General features: G+C 40.7%; 1 protein-coding gene across 6 annotated transcripts in view; it reads left to right on the top strand.

Moving 5' to 3' along the window:
• eya4 (EYA transcriptional coactivator and phosphatase 4) overlaps positions 1-18,118 on the top strand; it is a 45,019-nt gene extending 26,901 nt beyond the window's left edge. For 2 of the 6 annotated variants that reach the window (XM_080048173.1, XM_080048176.1), the window contains 16 exons: positions 33-116; positions 812-889; positions 1,587-1,653; positions 1,906-2,048; positions 2,430-2,573; positions 3,132-3,214; positions 4,499-4,673; positions 5,924-6,060; positions 6,350-6,433; positions 10,984-11,073; positions 11,593-11,651; positions 11,987-12,147; positions 12,880-12,994; positions 13,199-13,320; positions 15,941-16,041; positions 17,274-18,118. In XM_080048173.1, the coding sequence (XP_079904299.1) occupies positions 33-116; positions 812-889; positions 1,587-1,653; positions 1,906-2,048; positions 2,430-2,573; positions 3,132-3,214; positions 4,499-4,673; positions 5,924-6,060; positions 6,350-6,433; positions 10,984-11,073; positions 11,593-11,651; positions 11,987-12,147; positions 12,880-12,994; positions 13,199-13,320; positions 15,941-16,041; positions 17,274-17,354 (1,724 nt within the window). In that variant the 3' untranslated portion in view covers positions 17,355-18,118. Of the gene's footprint in view, positions 1-32; positions 117-811; positions 890-1,586; positions 1,654-1,905; positions 2,049-2,429; positions 2,574-3,131; positions 3,215-4,498; positions 4,674-5,923; positions 6,061-6,349; positions 6,434-10,983; positions 11,074-11,592; positions 11,652-11,986; positions 12,148-12,879; positions 12,995-13,198; positions 13,321-15,758; positions 15,860-15,940; positions 16,042-17,273 lie in introns of all 6 variants that reach the window. The other 4 variants (XM_080048174.1, XM_080048175.1, XM_080048177.1 and 1 more) reach the window with 4 other exon arrangements.
• The last annotated feature ends 916 nt before the right edge of the window (positions 18,119-19,034 follow it).

Below are 19,034 nucleotides of genomic sequence, written 5' to 3'. Positions count from 1 at the left end.
CCTCACCTCCTTCCCACCTTGCACCCTTTCAGGTGAAAACATGACAGTTCTAAACACGGCTGATTGGCTGTTGGGCTGCAGCAGCCCGCCCCCTGCCCCGAGCTCCAAGGACTATGGTACAGAGGTGCATGTGTGTGAATCCAAGCCCAAAAAAATGCCTTAAATGCCAAAAAAAAAAAAAGGAATGGGTTTCTATAGTTTGGGCTGGTCTTATAGATCCGATGTGTTATGCTTTGTTTTGTTTTACTTTTAATATTTTTTTTGTGCCAGAATTGCAGTGATTTTCATTTTGTTCTGCAGTGTTCTCTGCCTTTTGGATCCATTTATGAATGAACCATAGCGTGTCTAGAGCTCTTATATATTTGCAGGGTTCCCACCGGTCAACACATTTCTTAAAAAGCTGGGGAATTTGATGAATTTGCTGGATAAGTGGGAACATTCAAGGAAATATTTACAAAGGGTTAAATTGGATGATCATATGTTAAATGTTGAATGTTACACACGCAAAAACGGAAGAAAATTCCAGAATAAACTCTTTAGGTAACTGTGGTGCTTTGAACTGGTTATTGAAGGCTATTTTTAATATGTAATGTGGAATAAAGTGGGAACCCTGCACACAGCATTTGCTCCCATACTGGAATTGCATGTTAGTTTTCTGCTCTTTACACAGTAAGTTTTTTTTTGTGTGTGTGTGTGTGTGTGTGTGTGTGTGTGTGTGTGTGTGTGTGTGTGTGTGTGTGTGTGTGTGTGTGTACGATGGTTCTCCCTTTACTGGCCTCTCCTAACGCCGATCTTTTCCGTCTTCCTTAAGTGAAATCAGAGCCTATGAACAACAGCGACACAGTCACTACGACAGGCGACACAGTATTGGACACATACGCAGGCTCAGGTAACACACACACACGTCTGCCCACAGAAATGCACTCACGTACGATTTCCTCATCTGGAGGGAAAAAAACAAAATTCCCATGTCTCTGTGCTTGTCTGCCTCAGACGCACACACAAACAGCGCCATCCATTTCAGCTGACTGGTAGTAGGCCTGCTGAAAGCTTTAATCCCATGAAGTATTGCCTGTCCTTGGATTGCGTCATCAAAGGCTGGCACTGGGATGACAGACATTTTTACACTTGTCTTTTTTTAGACTCACACACAGACCCCGTGCTCCTTCACGCTGCAAAACACACGCGCACACACACACACACACACACACACTAAACCATTAAGCAACACACACAGTGAGGGTTTAGAAGCAGCGGGGTGTTTGTCACTATTGAGCTCTGACATCTCAATGACCACAAACAGACATTGTGTTTTTACTTTGAGGCCCGCTGTAAGGGTTCGGTGGACTAACAGTGCTCTCCAAAGAGGGGGAGAACTTGGCTCCCCTCCATTCAAAATGCTTGGAATTATGTTTACTGGAACAGCATTTGCAGCACAAACGAGCTAGGGGCCTTGGGTTTGGGGGTTTTATGCTATTCAGGGGTGGCAGGTTTTGTTGAATGTGAAGGGAAACAGAAAAGTGGAGTTGACACCATTCGTAACCCAGTGTTGCCTTGTTGTTTTTTGATTATCCTGCTGTTTTTAGTAATCACCAGCAGCGGCTACAGCCCTCGTTCGGCCCACCAGTACTCCCCTCCCCTCTACCCATCCAAGTAAGTCTGAGTCTGAGTTTACACAACAGATGCTGCTTTCCAAGAGTTCTCATCAGCATAACCTTCTCCAATACCTCTGTAATAATGGGGCCCTGTAAAGCGTCTTTGAGTGCCTTGAAAAGCGCTATATAAATCCAATCCATTATTATCATTATTATTATAATACAGCTAATTGCACTAAGTATTACCAATCAAACCTGCCAACTCAGCCCTACACCTCTGCCTGTCTCTCCTCTCCTCTCCATACCTAAGGCCTTACCCTCACATTCTCTCCACCCCGGCGGCCCCTCCCATGCCGACGTACGCCGGTCAGCCCCAGTTCAGCAGCATGCAGCAGCCCACCGTCTACACTGCATACTCCCAGACAGGACAGGCCTACGGACTGTCCACCTATGGTATAAAAAGACAGCTTGTTTTTTTTACTGTAAAAATTGTACTTTAAGATTCACTGAATTGGAACAAAACAAAACACACGTAAAATGGTACTAATGGTAGTGTGTGAACCTCATTTGGATAGTTTTACTCGAAAGGCCAAATCACATAAATCCAGTTGCTATAAAGAGATACATGAACATAATTAAAAAATGTATAACATTTTCCCCTATTTTTTTGATTGGCTGTTTACTCTTGTACTTGTATTATATGCAGGGATGAAGGTCAATATGTTTTTCCAAAATGTTCAAGCATGACATACTGAGACCTTTTGAACTAAGGAGTGACATAAACAAAACACAATGTACACATGGTTTATTGTTCTATTCTTGTTCTTGTCACAGACCTGGGTGTGATGCTGCCTGGCATAAAGACAGAGGGCGGCCTGGCTCAGAGTCAGTCTCCTCTACAGACAGGTCTGAGCTACAGCCCCGGCTTCACCACGCCCCAGCCCGGACAGACCGCATACTCACCCTATCAGATGCCAGGTTGGTTCAGAGGACACACTGTAATGCTATCAAATACAGGTGATACTCATATTATTAGAAGATCATGGAAAATTAATTGGAATTGAGGCAATCATTCATGCAAAAGGGGGCCAAACCAAGTACTGAGTATATATCGATGATTATATTTTATATAGGGCCGACATTTCTGTATTTAAAATCCCTTTTTTATTGATTTTTATGTAATATTAAAATGTTCTGAGATTTTGAATGTGGGGTTTTCATAAGCTGTAAGCCATAATAAATAAAAATATAACAAACGAAGGCTTGAAATATCTCACTTTGCATGTGATGTGTCTATATAATATTTTAGTTTCACCTTTTATGTTGAATTATTGAAATAAATGAACTTTTGCACAACATTCTAATTTTTCGAGTTTCACCTGTACCACAGCATGACATAATTGTGCATTATTTTCATGTTAAAATGAGAGAATTAGAATTTCTTCGCTGGATTAGGTGAATGATCTTGCATTGCAATGTGGATTTGAATTTTTTTTCCGTCTGAATATTTCTTCCTTGTTTTCGTTGTGTCCCAAGGTTCCAGTTTCACTCCTTCCTCAGGCCTCTACGCCACCAACAACTCAGTGTCCAACCCCGCCAACTACACTGCCACACAGCAGGTACCTGATTGTCTGTATACTGTGTGTGTGTGTGTGTGTGTGTGTGTGTGTGTGTGTGTGTGTGTGTGTGTGTGTGTGTGTGTGTGTGTGTGCGTGCGTGCGTGTGTCTGTTTGTCTGTGTAGGCTTGTCCTTTTAGTTTTTAGCCTGGACCAGCTGAAAGTTAGCTTAAAATAGCCTACATTCTCCGCAGGCCAATAAGGAAAGACCATTTCCTAGAGGAGCTCTTGCCATAGCAGATCAACCATGTGACGTGATTTCTCTGCGTGGTGAAGTAAATGTCAGGTGCCTCATTATGCCGGCTAAAGCTATATAGAGATGTGTGTTTTTTGTGTAGTGCAGTTACGACAGCATTTCGAGACCAGAAACAGTTTTACAGCCACGCTCCCACGCAACTTTTCCTCATTCAGATACGCTTCAAGAAACGCAAATCTAATTAGGCAGTGACCTTCCAACGGGGGGACAAACTTAGGAGGGAAACAGATTGTTTTAAAAAGAATGTTTTGTTCTGAATATTTCTTTCTTCATGTCCGTATGATGAATTGGATTGTGGCAATAAAATGCTTAAAGGGGGATTTTTAACGTCCGGCTTTGATAGATGTGGCTGTTTACGGGAAGAAAGTCAAGGTTTGGCTTATGTGGGTGGATTAGGGGGAAATGTAGTGTGTGTGTGTGCGTGTGTGTGCGTGTTTGTGAGTTTAACTGAAGAAAAGAAAGTAAGTAGGTACTAGTTTGTGTGAATATGCATGCAAACACATACACATATTGCTGATAATGCTACAACTGTGCTTATATATACGTATGTGTGTGTGTGTGTGTGTGTGTGTGTGTGTGTGTTTGTGTGTGTGTGTGTGTGTGTGTGTGTGTGTGTGTGTGTGTGTGTGCGTGTGTGTGCGTGTGTGTGCGTGTGTGTGTGTGTGTGTGTGTGTGTGTGTGTGTGTGTGTGTGTGTGTGTGTGTGTGTGTGTGTGTGTGTGTCTGGGGCTCCAGTTTATACGAACTTGTAGAGACGGACATAGTGACAGGTTTAGAGAGCTGACTCATAAAAGCGCCCATCTCGAGCCGGGTCAGTAAAGAGGCAGCAACACAAAGCTTTAATTGTTGTGGAGGTATAAAATACAGAATTGAGGGGTATAAAAGATTAGAGAAACGAGAGGGGAACACTTGTAAAAAAATCTTCAAAAGTCATTCTGAACCTCTCCAGAAACATCTCAATTTCTCAGTTTTTTTTTTTTTTTTTTTTCTGTTTCCGCTGTGTGTTCATATTTCATGTCATTTTCTCTGCAGGACTATCCCTCGTATACAACGTTTGGCCAAAACCAGTATGCCCAGTATTATTCCGCCTCCACCTACGGGACTTACATGACCTCCAACAGCGTGGATGGCACTGGCTCCACTGCGGCATACCAGCTGCAGGATCCCGCCCCTGCCATGACCGGACAGGCTGCCGAACTTCACCCAGGTTTGCATAATAACAAAAACACTCTTGTCACAATTGGTATCGTCCATAGATATGTAAAAAAAAAAATCAGATTTTTTTCTTCTAGCATTCCTCGATACTGGCTTCAAAATCTTGTTTCCAGGAAGGGGGGAAAACACACACACACACACACACACACACAGTTTGGGTAACCGGGTTCAAAACTCTCCTTCAGATGATGGAGCACAGGAAGTAACATCAGACTGTAGCCATGGTAACCTGGCATCGAACGCGCTAATTGTAGAATCGGCGTATGTTTACATTAGTCTCTGGGACTTTGATTAGAGGGACGTTGGGTTGAATATCGCACAGACAAAAAAGGAGAAAAAGACAATATAAGAAAGAAAGGGAGCTGCAGTGTGCCCATACGTTCAGAAATATGGCTTGGCTATTGTATTTTTTTCAGTTTTCTTTTTTTCTCCACATTTTTCTTTAGTTTAACTTGGCTGTAATTCAGGAAAGCCTGATTAAAGGAGCTTATCATTCTTCCTGTCACTAGCACTTTACCTCTCACCGCTTTTCTCACTTTTTCTTTTAAAGTTGGTCTCTGTTTTTTTGTGTGTGTGTGAGTGTCGCACATGCTCTGTGTGTCTTCAACCACCCCCCGCTTCCCTCTCTCTCGCTCCCTCCCTGATTGAGACATAACAATATGAGAGTCGAAGGTTTGAGTCTGGTTCTAGTTACCACACAGCAGTGGGAGCATATGGCATTAGGGGTGTGTGTGTGTGTGTGTGTGTGTGTGCTCATATATGCGTGTGTGTGTGTGTGTGTGTGTGTGTGTGTGTGCATGCTCAGACTGTGTGTTTGCTCATATATGCTCCTGCAGAATTCTGTATGTACAGTATCGTTTGCAAGACGCATCAGATTTCCCAACTTTTCTAATTCATTCCACAGCTCCATCTTTTCCCCCCCGCTCTGTTAAATCCTTACAATGAATGTAACGATGAATCAGTCACAATACAAACGCTGCTTTTTGTTTAGGGGACTTGTTGGTCTTTAAGTGGATCTGTCATGCCATTTACCTTGAATTATTAAACCTGACATAATGGATAATAACTGTACAAAAGAGTTATTGCCTTTCCTGAAGTATACGCAGCTCCGGAACACCTATGGGATCAGCTCAAAAACCGTGTCATTACTCTGTTGCCCGTTGGATGGACATTTGATCATTTGTACATTTGAAAACATTTGATATGTTTTAGCCCTTGTCTGTGTTTGCACGCGCTCTCTAGGGGACTTTGAAACGGTGCAGAGCCCCTCCACGCCCATCAAGGAGCTGGATGACCGAGCCTGCCGGAGTGGGGGGTCCAAATCCCGGGGCAGGGGCCGCAAGAACAACCCCTCCCCTCCGCCTGATAGTGACCTGGAGGTAAGGGACCGAGCAACACCCACACTGACAGAGCATGCACGCACAGTACTGCCTTTTAAAAAAAACACCATTCAAAATCCCAATGGAAAAGTGGTATTCCTTTTAATCTGTATCCTCTCTGCTCGCTGAAGTCTCAAAATAATAATAATAACAGATAGGAGAGCAGGACCACCCAGGTCACCGATGAATGCACACATGGACTGAAAAGAACCACATACCATTTTCTAGAAGAGTATATATCTCCCGGACTCACTTCTTTCTTTTATTTTTTTTTCATCGTTCTCTCCAGAGGGTGTTTGTGTGGGATCTGGACGAGACCATCATAGTCTTCCATTCTCTGCTCACCGGCTCCTACGCACAGAAATATGGCAAGGTAAGAATGTCAAACTTTGCATTTTACTGGCTGTCTGTTCTAGTTACTATGTCCCGGCCGTCCTGCACTACGTAACTCTATCCATCCATTTTCTCTACAACTTAGAGAACGAGTCAGATTTTGATTAAATATTTTAAAAGATGATGATTTCTTCACACTGTGCTTCAGCTTTTTCACATATAAAAACTAACACCACAATTGGCCAAAAAGGCGATTTTATGTCTGAAGTCTCACAGTTTAATTTCCTCCTTAAAATGCTCTGTGGAATATTTTTTTTGCCACAGAACTGGGTACTGTGCCCTCGGACTTGGGGGAGGTTGTTAGGGCCGTACGTAGCTTGTCAGAAGGATTCTCTGTTTGTTTTTTTGGTATGGGAAATAATAATTGACTGTATTTTGAGTGAGTTAATGTTCTTCTCATAAAGTGCTATAACTGAACACCAGTCGAAGATAAGTCCATAGAGAAAAACATATACAGTCATATGAAAAAGTTTGGGAACCCCTCTCAGCCGGCATTATAATTGACTCTGCTTTCACACAAAAAAGATAAAAGTGGTATGTCTTTAATTTACCAGGAACAGCTAAGTACTGGGATGTTTTCCAAACAAAGATTTTTTGAAAAGCAGTATTTAGTTTTATGAAATTAAATAAAATGTGAAAAACTGGCTGTGCAAAAATATGGGAACCTTTGTGGTCTTGCTGATTTTAATGCATGTAACAGCATGTAAAACTGAGGACTTTAAACACAAAGTTGGTTGGATTATGTTGTTAAGCCTTGAACCTCATATAAAGGTCTGTTTAATCATGATAAAAGGTATTTTAGGTGCCTAAATGCAAGTTCTACTTCTCTTTGACTCTCTGCAGAAGTGAGACAGAATGGGATCATCAAAACAGCTCCCAAAAGATCTTAAAAACAAAGATTATTCATTGTCATGGTTTAGGGGAAGGCTACAAGAAGCTTTCCCAAAGGTTTCAATTGTCAATTTCTACTGTAAGGAACGTTGTCAGGGAATGGAAGGACACAGGCACAGTTGCAGTTAAACCCAGGTCTAGCAGACCAAGAAAAGTACAAGAGCGGCATATGCGGCGGATTGTGAGAATGGTTGCACACAACCCAAAGATCACCTCCAAAGACCTGCAAGAACATCTGGCTGCAGATTGTGTATCTGTACATGGTTCAACAAATCAGTGCAATTTGCACCAAAATATCTGTATGGCCGGGTGATGAGAAGGAAGCCCTTTCTGCGCCCACGCCACAGACACAGTTGCATGGAGTATGCAAAAGCTCATTTAGACAAGCCAGATTCATATTGGAAGAAAATGCTTTGGACTGATGAGACAAAAATTAAGTTATTTGGTCTTTATAAAAAGCAGATGTTTTGGTGCTAATTGCGCTGAATTGTTGAACGATGTACAGATACACAATCTGCAGCCAGATGTTCTTGCAGGTCTTTGGAGGTGATCTGTGGGTTGTGTGCAACCATTCTCACAATCCTCCACCTATGCCGCTCCTGTTTTTTTCTTGGTCTGCCATGCCTGGGTTTAACTGCCACTATGCCTGTGTCCTTCCATTTCCTGACAACGTTCCCTACAGTCGAAATTGACAATTGAAACCTTTGGGAAAGCTTCTTGCAGCCTTCCACTAAACCATGACAATGAACAATCTTTGTTTTTCAGATCTTTTGGGAGCTGTTTTGATGATCCCATTCTGTCTCACTTCAGCAGAGAGTCAAAGAGAAGTGCAACTTGCATTTAGGCACCTAAAATAAATGTTCTCATGATTAAACAGACATTTCTATGAGGTTCAAGGCTTAACAACATAATCCAACCAACTTTGTGTTTAAAGTCATCAGTTTTACATGCTGTTACAGGCATTAAAATCAACAAAACCACAAGGGTTCCTATATTTTTGCACAGCCAGATTTTCACATTTTATTTTATTTCATACAACCAAATACTGCTTTTCAAAAAATCTTTGTTTGGAAAACATCCCAGTACTTAGCTGTTTCTGGTAAATTGAAGACATACCACTTTTATATTTTTTTTGTGAAATCAGAGTCAATTATAATGCCGGCTGAGAGGGGTTCCCAAACTTTTTCATATGACTGTATATTTAGTAGAGAGACAAATACAAAATGACATCTACCAATGACACTAAATGGGATTTTAGGGATAGTGGATTGGTAATATAGCAATTCACATATAAAGTAAATAACTTGAACAAGGACCGCTATGACTTGATTTATCTTTTTAAATTTTATGTAGTTATTATAGTTATAGTTAGTAAGGACAACTCATGAGTATCCCATTCTAATTAGATTTATTTTCCCTCTGCATCTTCCTAACATTACTTCAACTACTTCAGGAATGTTATAATCAATTTCGACGACCACCTTATACGTAAAAAAAAAAAGTGTTTTTAAATGTACTCCATATTAAGAATACATTTAAAAGCCATCAGTCATTTTGTAATGCTCACATCGCTTTAATCATAATTAAATATGCCTATTTCATACGTGTGTTGATATTTATTCCAGTCGTCGCTGTGAACTTATTTGGTGGTCTCACCTTCTCACATAACAGCACCACTGTTTATAGTTCCCTTTATTTTAACAGGCCTTGGCTCTGATCTGGTATCATCTTAAGTGGCCAAAGCTACAGATTTTTATTGGGTGATGTAGTTTCCTGTGGGCACCGGAGCAGTCACCAGCCTGGCTGTATCGGTGTACACTCTGAACAGTCCTTTCGGATATTCTTGTTTGGCTGTCAAACAAAAGCTGGCACAGAACACACGTGCACACACACACACACACACGCCCATTTGGAGCCAACCAGGCGTTTTATAGACATACTTTGGTGGGCACCGATGTACTTCCGAGTTGCTCTGCCGTTGTGGAATTTAATGTTTGGCAAATGAGAATGAATGGGTATAAGAAAGGCCCTGGTGAGTTGTAAATTGCTGTGTGTGTGTGTGTGTGTGTGTGTGTGTGTGTGTGTGTGTGTGTGTGTGTGTGTGTGTGTGTGTGTGTGTGTGTGTGTGTGTGTGTGTGTGTGTGTGTGTGTGTGTGTGTGTGTGTGTGTGTGCGTGTGTGAGAGAGAAAGAGAAAGAGAAGGAGAGCGCATGCGACCTTGTGGCTAATGCAGCTTGGTTTGCATCGTTTCAAAATACCGAATACCAAAGGTTAATATCAAAATGTAAGAGTTGGCTTGAGTGAAGAACGTTTTGCATTTCTGCTGACTTGCCATCAAATAATTAATGAGAATATGTGGTTTGCTGCTAGTCCATGTAATGCGAGCTAGCATTAGAATGAAAGGGAGATAAGATTGCACGCCAGAACATTTGCCCTAAAATTAATTGTTACAGCATTTTTTTCACCTCGTTTGCCGCTGCTGCCCTCCAGAAATATAGTGGCAGCTGTGTCTGTCCACACCTCGCCCAAAATAGTGTTTACACTGTTGACATAGAAACTACAAAATGTAAGTACCCTTCTAGTGCTGGGCTTTGATGGCATTTCTGCTCTAAGGGATGTTTCACTTTTTAATGAAAGCACATAAACACATTTTTTTTTCAAATAGATGCACACCCGTCACATTTGTCATTCCTCAGTGCAGGAGTTATTATGACCGGGGCTAATGTTCACATCATCATGAAGGGTTACCAGCACTCAAGCGATAGCAGCAGTGGTCGGGGGGGAGAGTTGAATTGTTTCAGGCTACCCATTGCCAGGACCAAGTAATATGTGCAATTCTCTGTGATTGATTGAACTCATCTGGCCGAATGTTACAACAACAACAAAAAAGCAATCTCAGCCTTTCTGGAGCCCAAAGCAAAGTAAAAGTCATTGCTCAAAGGGAAGTAACACATCTCAGCTGGGTGAGTTTCGACACCCACACACACACACACTGATGTCTGTAACTGTTCTTTGGCCTGCAGCCAACGCAGTCACTACCTGAGGGACAAACTCAAGTACCCTGTGATTGACAAGCAGGAAAGGAAATGCAATCAAAATTGCTGCTATCGCTATTAGCAGCTGTTAGGTTTTAATGATCTCTACGCACTTCACATCCCTGTCTCTCTCTCTCTCGCTTTCTGTCAGTGTGCCTGGCTCGCTCACTTTCACTCTCCTTTCTGTTAGTTTCTTTCTATTCTGGTCGTCTGACGGCGTCAGTGAATCGCGCAGAAAGCTGTCATCCCTTGCTGAGCTATCACAGATGATGGTTTTTGCAGCTGAGCCCCGGGCTGGCAGGACAGGCCGCATTATCCCGCACACACTCTCACACACAAACCATTCACTTACCCCCCCACAAACACCCACCACCGCCGAGGAATGTTGATGGGACAGAACAAGTGCAACCTGTCTGTCAGCATCTGGTGTGATGAGTGGAGCATACCAACTCTACACGTGGGTGTTTGGGGGAGGGTTTGTGAAAAAGTGGGATGTGTGTCAAATCCTAAATGTTTTTTGGGTCGGGTGAAGTGATGTCAAGCAGGAAGTAAAGGCACTGATTGGTCATAATGATAATGGTAATGTTATCTGTCTCCCACATTAGGACCCTCCTATGGCTGTCACGCTCGGTCTGAGGATGGAGGAGATGATCTTCAACCTGGCCGACACACACTTGTTCTTTAATGACCTAGAGGTGAGACACAGATTGACACGCACAAACACACACACACACACACACACACACACACACACACACACACACACACTCCCACACACGCACACATTTAAAATTCTAATAACCTCTTGAAAGGCTTGGAGTTTTCCTTGCTATCAAATTTTGCACAAATCACAGCACAATGCTTTTCAAAGCCAAGCTGTCAATCAGTTAAATACTACTACTGCCCTCTTGTGGTGTAAGGTGAACTAGTGCAACATGTTTTGTTATACTTGTTCATGGTGAATGGATTAACACATTTATACATTGCATAGTTACTCTGCAGATTCCCTTTGGGGTTAAATAAAGTACACCTGCTATCTATTTTTTTAGAAACAGTTCATTTTGCATGGTGACTTTGTTTATTGTTTTTGTCTCAATAGCGTATACCGTAATGACCGTTATATTATAGCAATCGTTTTTTTTGTACTTCTGCTGTGACACTTGAATTCTCTTCATGGAATCAATGAAGTTCCATTATGTACTTGTTGTGTGCAGGAGTGTGATCAGGTGCATATTGATGACGTGTCATCAGACGACAATGGCCAGGACTTAAGGTGAGGATATATGTTTAAATAATGCTATATGTACAATGTGAACATTCTTGATGTTATTAAGTTCAATACACAAATCCCATGATTTGTTTCCCATTGTTTGGATGGATCTTAATAAAGCATATTTTTTAAGGGATCTTAATATGTGAATTCATCAAAGTATTAAAATGTTCACATGTCTTCATTGCATTTTAAAATGGTAGTAATAGATTGCATTACTACAAATACACACTGGCATGTATGTTTATAATACTACTGAGTAATAAAAAATAACCACTTGATCTTTTGGTTCTACCAGAGCAGATTGTTCAAATAAAACATATCATTATTATTGACAGTACTTACAGTTTTGCAACTGATGGCTTCCATGCAGCTGCAACCAGCGCCAACCTGTGCCTGGCTACGGGTGTCCGCGGCGGGGTCGACTGGATGAGGAAACTGGCCTTCCGCTACCGACGAGTCAAAGAGATGTATAGCACGTACAAAAACAATGTGGGGGGTAAGCTAATCTGACGGGAGTTTTCTGGATGGTTAAAGGGGGGGGGGGGGTACTTTGTTTTGTTTTTTCTATTGATTGAGTGGCTTCAGGTTCTGTATTTATTTCCTTAATCCTCTAGAGGTCCTTATATGCCAGTTTTCAGAGAAAAATAGAAATAATAAAAAAGTATAATGTTAAATGTTCAGATGCTATCGCTAAAAAATGTTTTGGGAGACTTTTCTAATTACATTAATAAATAGATTATTAAAACAAGTGAAAAAAATATTTAAAAAACTGGGATTGGTGTATTAAATTAAAACATACTAGTGAAAATAACATACAGCATATGCATACATACAAATATAATAATGAAGCAAGTCAATCTTTACAAAAACAGCCAACTGTGTAGCTGTTCCTTTTTTTGTTGTTGATCAATATGGGTTTATGAGAGCCAATATCAATAACAAAGCTGCTGCTGACCAACAATCGCTGTAACCAAATCCGGATAGAAGAAAAAAATGTCTATGCCCAATTTCATACACAAATTTAAAAAACAGCTTTAATATGTCCTCCTGACATCTAAAACTGTATTTAGACTAGTAGAATATTTTTTAATTCTCCGTTAGGGCCAGTGTAAAAATATTCCCTTTAAAAGTCTACATTGGAAATACTGCACATGGGTATAACGTTAGCAGACGTAGTGCTTTTCTTATCCGTCTATGTTTGTTACATGATGGTGTGTGTTTTTTTTAGGTATGCTGGGTCCCGCTAAAAGAGACGCCTGGCTGCAGCTCAGAGCCGAGGTGGAGGCTCTCACTGACTCCTGGCTCACCCACGCACTCAAGTCCTTATCCATCATCAGCTCCAGGTGCCACTCACTTATATTTTATAGCAAATGCTCCCCCACTATCAATCAATATAAGGGTCACGATTTAGAGCGTGGGAATGAATCCATAGTTAGTCACCATCGAAGGACATTCATTTACGATCATCCATGTATGCCTTTTTTTAGATGCATTAACCCTTAAGCCTTTTGCATAATATGGTCTGCTCTCTGCTCTGTGTCCCGCAGGAGTAACTGTGTAAATGTGATGGTGACCACAACACAGCTCATACCAGCGCTTGCTAAAGTTCTCCTGTATAGTTTGGGATCTGTTTTCCCCGTCGAGAACATTTACAGTGCAACAAAAATAGGTAAGTCACAAAGAACACTCATACTCATGGTCCCATGCATTCAAAATAATAATCTACTATTGATGGAAATGATATAAGGTGGAATGGAAGTAATAAAAATGGTAATTGACTATATATTTGCCATTTTAACGGTCCAAAGGTCACAAGTATTTTGTTGGAAATCCATTATTTTGATGTTCCTTCATTTACTCCATATGTTACTCATAAACTTTTCCCTTATGATATTAAACCTACCGCTTTAGTTTGGCTCAGGTTTGCTGCACGGTTGGTTGGCAAAGTTTGAGTTACTATGTATGCATCATTATGTTTTATACCCTGTGTATGTGTATGTGTATGTGTGTGTGTCTGTGTGTGTAACCAAACGCAATTCACAGTCTATTAAAGGAAAGTGGATCATGCTGGTTATGCTTTGGCCAAACAAACCACCTTGAGGTTGAGCAAGAATACTTTCTAGTTTAAAAAATAAATAAATAACTGAAATGACCACACAGCTGGAATCGAAGTATATCCTTTCCCTTTAATCATCTTGCGTATTAACAGAATATTATTACAGTACCTGTAAACAATTAGCAATGAATCAAAAACACCTAATACTATTTATCTGATCATTTGATACAACTCAAGATATAAGTTAGTACATTTACATGCACAGTTATGTACTTATCTCATCTTATCCTTTTGTGGGGCGCTCCAGTGACAGTAGTAGGTGGAGAGCGTATCATATAGGCTCAGTCCTTGTTGCAGTGGTTGCAGGTTCGAATCCGACCCATGGACCTTTACTGCATGTCATCCCCCTCTCTCTCCCCATTTCCACTCTGTCACTATCTACTACTTCAAATAAAGGATAAATTATAATTTTTTTAAATCCTTTTGTACTTATTGCACCATGTATTATTTATTCATTCAAATTTATTTTGAATTTTAATGTTAACAACCTCTTATTAAAGTGTGATATTTCCACTTCTTACCATCGTAGCATCTCGATGATGTAGGCCTATGTAGATTATAGAAAAAAGAAAGGCCCTACGCGCAAAGTTGTTTTCACTTAGTTAGTGTGTGGGCAATAGACGGTGCTTGATACACTTCTTTGGCAGGTGTTAAGGTACGAGCAGGTAAACCTACTTTAATCGTCTTAGTTCATGGAGCTTGGCGACCTAACATTAATTCAAGTATGGCTCCACACAAGACTTACTATCCAAATTAATTGAAAACAACTGTGTGGATGTGTAGTGTTTGTAGACATAGCCATTTTTAGTCACACTGACCCCTGACACCATTACATCCCTCCTCACCTCTGATCTATGTTTTCTGAATGGTTTTGACAAGCCTGTTGCGCCAGTGTGGACAATGCTAAATCTTATTAACTTGTGAACAATGGAAAAACAAAACAACTTCGATAAGGGAGGGTTGAGAGCCAAACCATTCAGGAGGGAAAGAAATACAACCCCAAGTGTGTGTGTGTGTGTGTGTGTGTGTGTGTGTGTGTGTGTGTGTGTGTGTGTGTGCGCAAGTTGTGAGCTTATGTTACACCCAGTTCAACCCCACTGTGCCTTGATTAAAATGGACGTAGCAATGTGGTAACCAAGACAACCACCTGGCTGTTTAAGTGTCTCAGGTCAGATGCCGTATCCCATAGACTCGGTTACATTACTTTTGCCTATGGAATTACTATACTCTATATGCAATTGGCATCGTGTAGCAAGCATTTAACAGGACAGAGGCTAAAGGTTAATATGGGGTGTGACTTTTGACATCACTCACTGGCATGTCTGATCTTCGAGTTGCCTTGGCAACAAGATTATATCAATCTGAAGCGAAGTACCTCTCAGGATGCACATCCGATGTGGCTGTCAGGATTAATCAGAGTCAGCTATCCTTTATCATGTGTGTGTGTTTGTGTGGTCTGACTTAAGTCATGTTCAGTGACACTAGACTTAATCTGTTGATTGGGGACGGCTTCAGCAATTGAGGACAAAAACCTCAATTGGTAAAAAGTCGATTTTAGTCCAGTGGTTAAAGTCCGGGTTAAGTTACGGTTAGGGTTAGTTTAAGGCAGTGGTTCTCAATTATTTTCTGTCAGGCCCCCACTAGGGGACAGAAACTTTTTCGCACCAAAAAAATAAACGTTTTTTGGTAAGTTGGAAATCGACTCCCTGACAACTCACGGCGCCCCACCATTTGAGAAGCACTGGTTTAAGGCCAGCACTGGTTATGGTTTGTCTTGAGGAAATTAATGTAATTACATGTAAATACCCCCAAAAGTAACATAGGTAAGCATGTGTGTGTGTGAGAGAGAGAGACAGAGAGAGACAGTCGGAGTGCAGTGTGAGTGAGAGTGTGTTACTTCACCCCTAATGTACACAGCTGTGCCTCATGTGTTTTATTTCCATCCAAACAACAAATGAAAAACCCTGTGAAAGCCATTTGTTTGTCTCCAGGCAAAGAGAGCTGTTTTGAGCGTATAGTCTCCCGCTTTGGCACTAACATTACATATGTTGTGATTGGCGATGGGAAGGATGAAGAGCATGCAGCCAGCCAGGTAAACAACACTGCTGAACATTGACCCCTCTGACCATGTGACCTTCCTTCCTCCCCCTTTGTTTATTTGTTTTCTTTGCAGGAAAAGAGAGTTGCTTTGAACGCATAATGCAAAGGTTTGGCAGGAAAGTAGTGTATGTTGTAATTGGGGACGGTGTGGAAGAGGAGCAGGCGGCCAAAAAGGTAATGGATCCCCAACGTCACTGTGAACCCCGCCTCCTCCTCACAGTGTGAGCTCTGATTGGACCAAAGCCTGCCTTTCTTTGCTGTAGAGGTTTTGTGTTGGTCGTGTTTTTTTCTGCTGTACTTGCTGTCGCTTTTCTTTCGTGGAGTGACAGGAGACTTTTGGTCAATGTTGTACATTTTGCACCTACTTGTGATTATATCAAATGTGTGATCCACCTGCAGATGAATTATTAAAATTAAGTAAATTGCTCCAAGTCATATACTTCTTACTCAACTTGAATTGAAATTTGACAGTAAGGTAACACTTTACAATAAGGTACACAAAAAAGAGTAGTTACTCTTCCAAAAAAGAGTAGTTACTCTAAAGAGTAACTACTCTTTTTTGTGTACCTTATTGTAAAGTGTTACCGACAGTAAAAATGAATGGCTGCCAAAATGTACAGTGATTAAGCTTCAAACAATCTAATTTTAGATGTTAATAGCTCACTTTTGTCCAATGGTGTGTGTGTGTGGTCTTGTTTTTCATTGGTAACATTTATGTCAAAGAAAAGAAAAGTAGCTATATCGCACAAACAAGACAATACATAGCAACGTACCCTAATGTATAGCACTAAGACACATTAAATATAAATCCCATCTCTTCTCCAGCTATGGGTTTCATTCTTAATGCTGGGTGCTGGGATTGTTAAAGGGATACTTTGACATTATGGGAAATATGCGCTTTTTTGCTGAGTAAGTTGAGAACGTTGATATCACCCTCATCTGTTCATGAAACAAAACAGCAGCTATCTAGTTTAGCATTAGGTGTGGTCATCCCCATTAGGTGTGGTCATTAGGTGTGGTAAAAAAGTATAACAAATTTTGGTTTACATCAAAAACTAAAATGGAAATACTAATTTGTTGGCTGTTATGCTTTTTATTTTAATTTGTATATCTAGCTAGGCTATTAATGGTCCCATTTCCATTATTTATGTTAAACTAATCTATCAGCTGCTGTAGCCTTACTGAACAGGAAGATACATGTTCTCAGCTAAATTAATGAGAATATTTCCCCAAATGCAGAACTCCTCCTTTAAGCCTTATGATTGCATGGGTTTTGTTTGCAGTGCTTTTGCAAAGCAAGCAGCTACAAGCTACTGTGTGTAGCGTGCATGACTTAAGTGGTGGTGGTGTGCAGCTTTGGTACATAACTTTTGATATTAATGTGTGTGTGTCTGTTTACCTTGCAGCACAACATGCCTTTCTGGAGGATATCGAGTCACTCTGACCTGCTGGCACTACACCAAGCACTGGAGTTTGAGTACCTGTAACTATTATAGCAATATGGATGGACTCATGCAATGTTACCATGGCCATGGTCAGCAAGGCAGCACCCCCTTCTTTTGTATAACTATTTAAGAACAAACAATACACTGCAACCATTTTTGTGAATTATTATTTTTGTCTTGTTTTTTTGAACATCTGGATTTACAAACTCTGAACGGTCTTAAGAGGAAAAGGAGGTTGAGAAGAGAACTTTGGGTGTTAATGAAATGACTCAAATAGCCAGCGTGGCCAAGATGCTGGGAATGGACCTCTGTGAAAACCCTGTCTACCATCCTTGCAGCTGCAGAAGACTGAAGGTCTGCTCAAGGCTAAGGATCTCCCTTGGTCCAGGAGATTTCTTTGGCCACACCTTGATGTTTGGTTTGTTCTGGAGAAGCCAAGCTATCATCAGGCCTTTTGAAGGTCACGTGGGACAAATCAACAATGAGAGCTTCTCTTTACAGGCAGCATTATGTGTGCGGGGATAACGGCTGCTTAAGTTTTTTTTTTTTTAAGTGTTTTTTCCTGGTGGTATAACAATACAGTCTGTGGCAGAATCTTGTGTAAATTATTTACAATAAACTTAAGGGCAGTGGTGGATGTTTGTCAAAAGGAAATGTAACTTTAGGGGTCTTTTTTTTCCCTCTGGATTTTTGTAATTTTGGGGGGAGGGTTGAGGATGTGCATCATGATGTGTTGTGCCTTAATGTGTTTGAATGTATTTTCTTTATTTAGAATTGTCTATGTATGTAGATATAAAGGAAACAACCTATCCAAAATGACACCTGCATCTTGTCTTCAATAACAGTCAAACTTCAGATAACCAAATATTAATGTACATTTAAAAGTAGTTCCACTACAGTTGTGCATACGATTTTAGAAACTATAAAATCACGTTTTGACCTCCACAAAGTTAAAAATCACTCATAGCACTTGCTGACATTTACCACCATTTGGCCATTAAGTTTTTGCCAAGATGAAAGTTTCATATCTGAGGAGACCATGATATTACACTGTGTGCACAATTATTAGGCAAGTGAGGATTTTTGCCATATCATAATTTTTATGCATATTTCCCAACTTCAAGCTGTATAAACCTAAGTGCTTATTGGATTTAAGCATACCAGGTGATGTGTATTTGTGTAATGAGTGAGGGTGTGGCCTAAGGAGATCAACACTATATCAAGGTGTGCATAATTATTAGGCAGCTTCTCTTCCTCAAGCAAAAGGGCAAAAAGAGATTTAACAGACTCTGAAAAGTCAAAAATTGTAAAAAATCTTTCAGAGGGATGCAGCACTCTCGAAATTGCTAAGATATTGGGGCGTGACCATAGAACCATCAAACGCAGAGCCGGCCCGAGGCATAAGCGAACTAAGCGGTCGCTTAGGGCCCCCGACCGCCAGGGGGGCCCCCTCAAATAACTTTAAAAAAATATATATTTTTATTTTATTTTACGTTTGTGTGTTTGATATTAACATCATATTATGCAAATTTGAGTTATACAAAAAATAAAATGTTTTGGTCTAGATAATTAATAGCCTAAAAATGTAATCAGTTCATCTGGGAGGTAATCCGAAATTATCTGATCATGTCACGTTCACATCCATGCACAGTGTGTATTGAGTTTATTTAAAAACAATTGGAAATGGGGCTGCCCTCAGTTGCCCATGCACTGTTTAGTCTA

Source organism: Ammodytes marinus, assembly GCF_949987685.1.
Source record: "Ammodytes marinus genome assembly, chromosome: 19".
NCBI lineage: Eukaryota > Metazoa > Chordata > Actinopteri > Uranoscopiformes > Ammodytidae > Ammodytes > Ammodytes marinus.
This window is presented reverse-complemented; position numbering and strand designations above follow the sequence as displayed.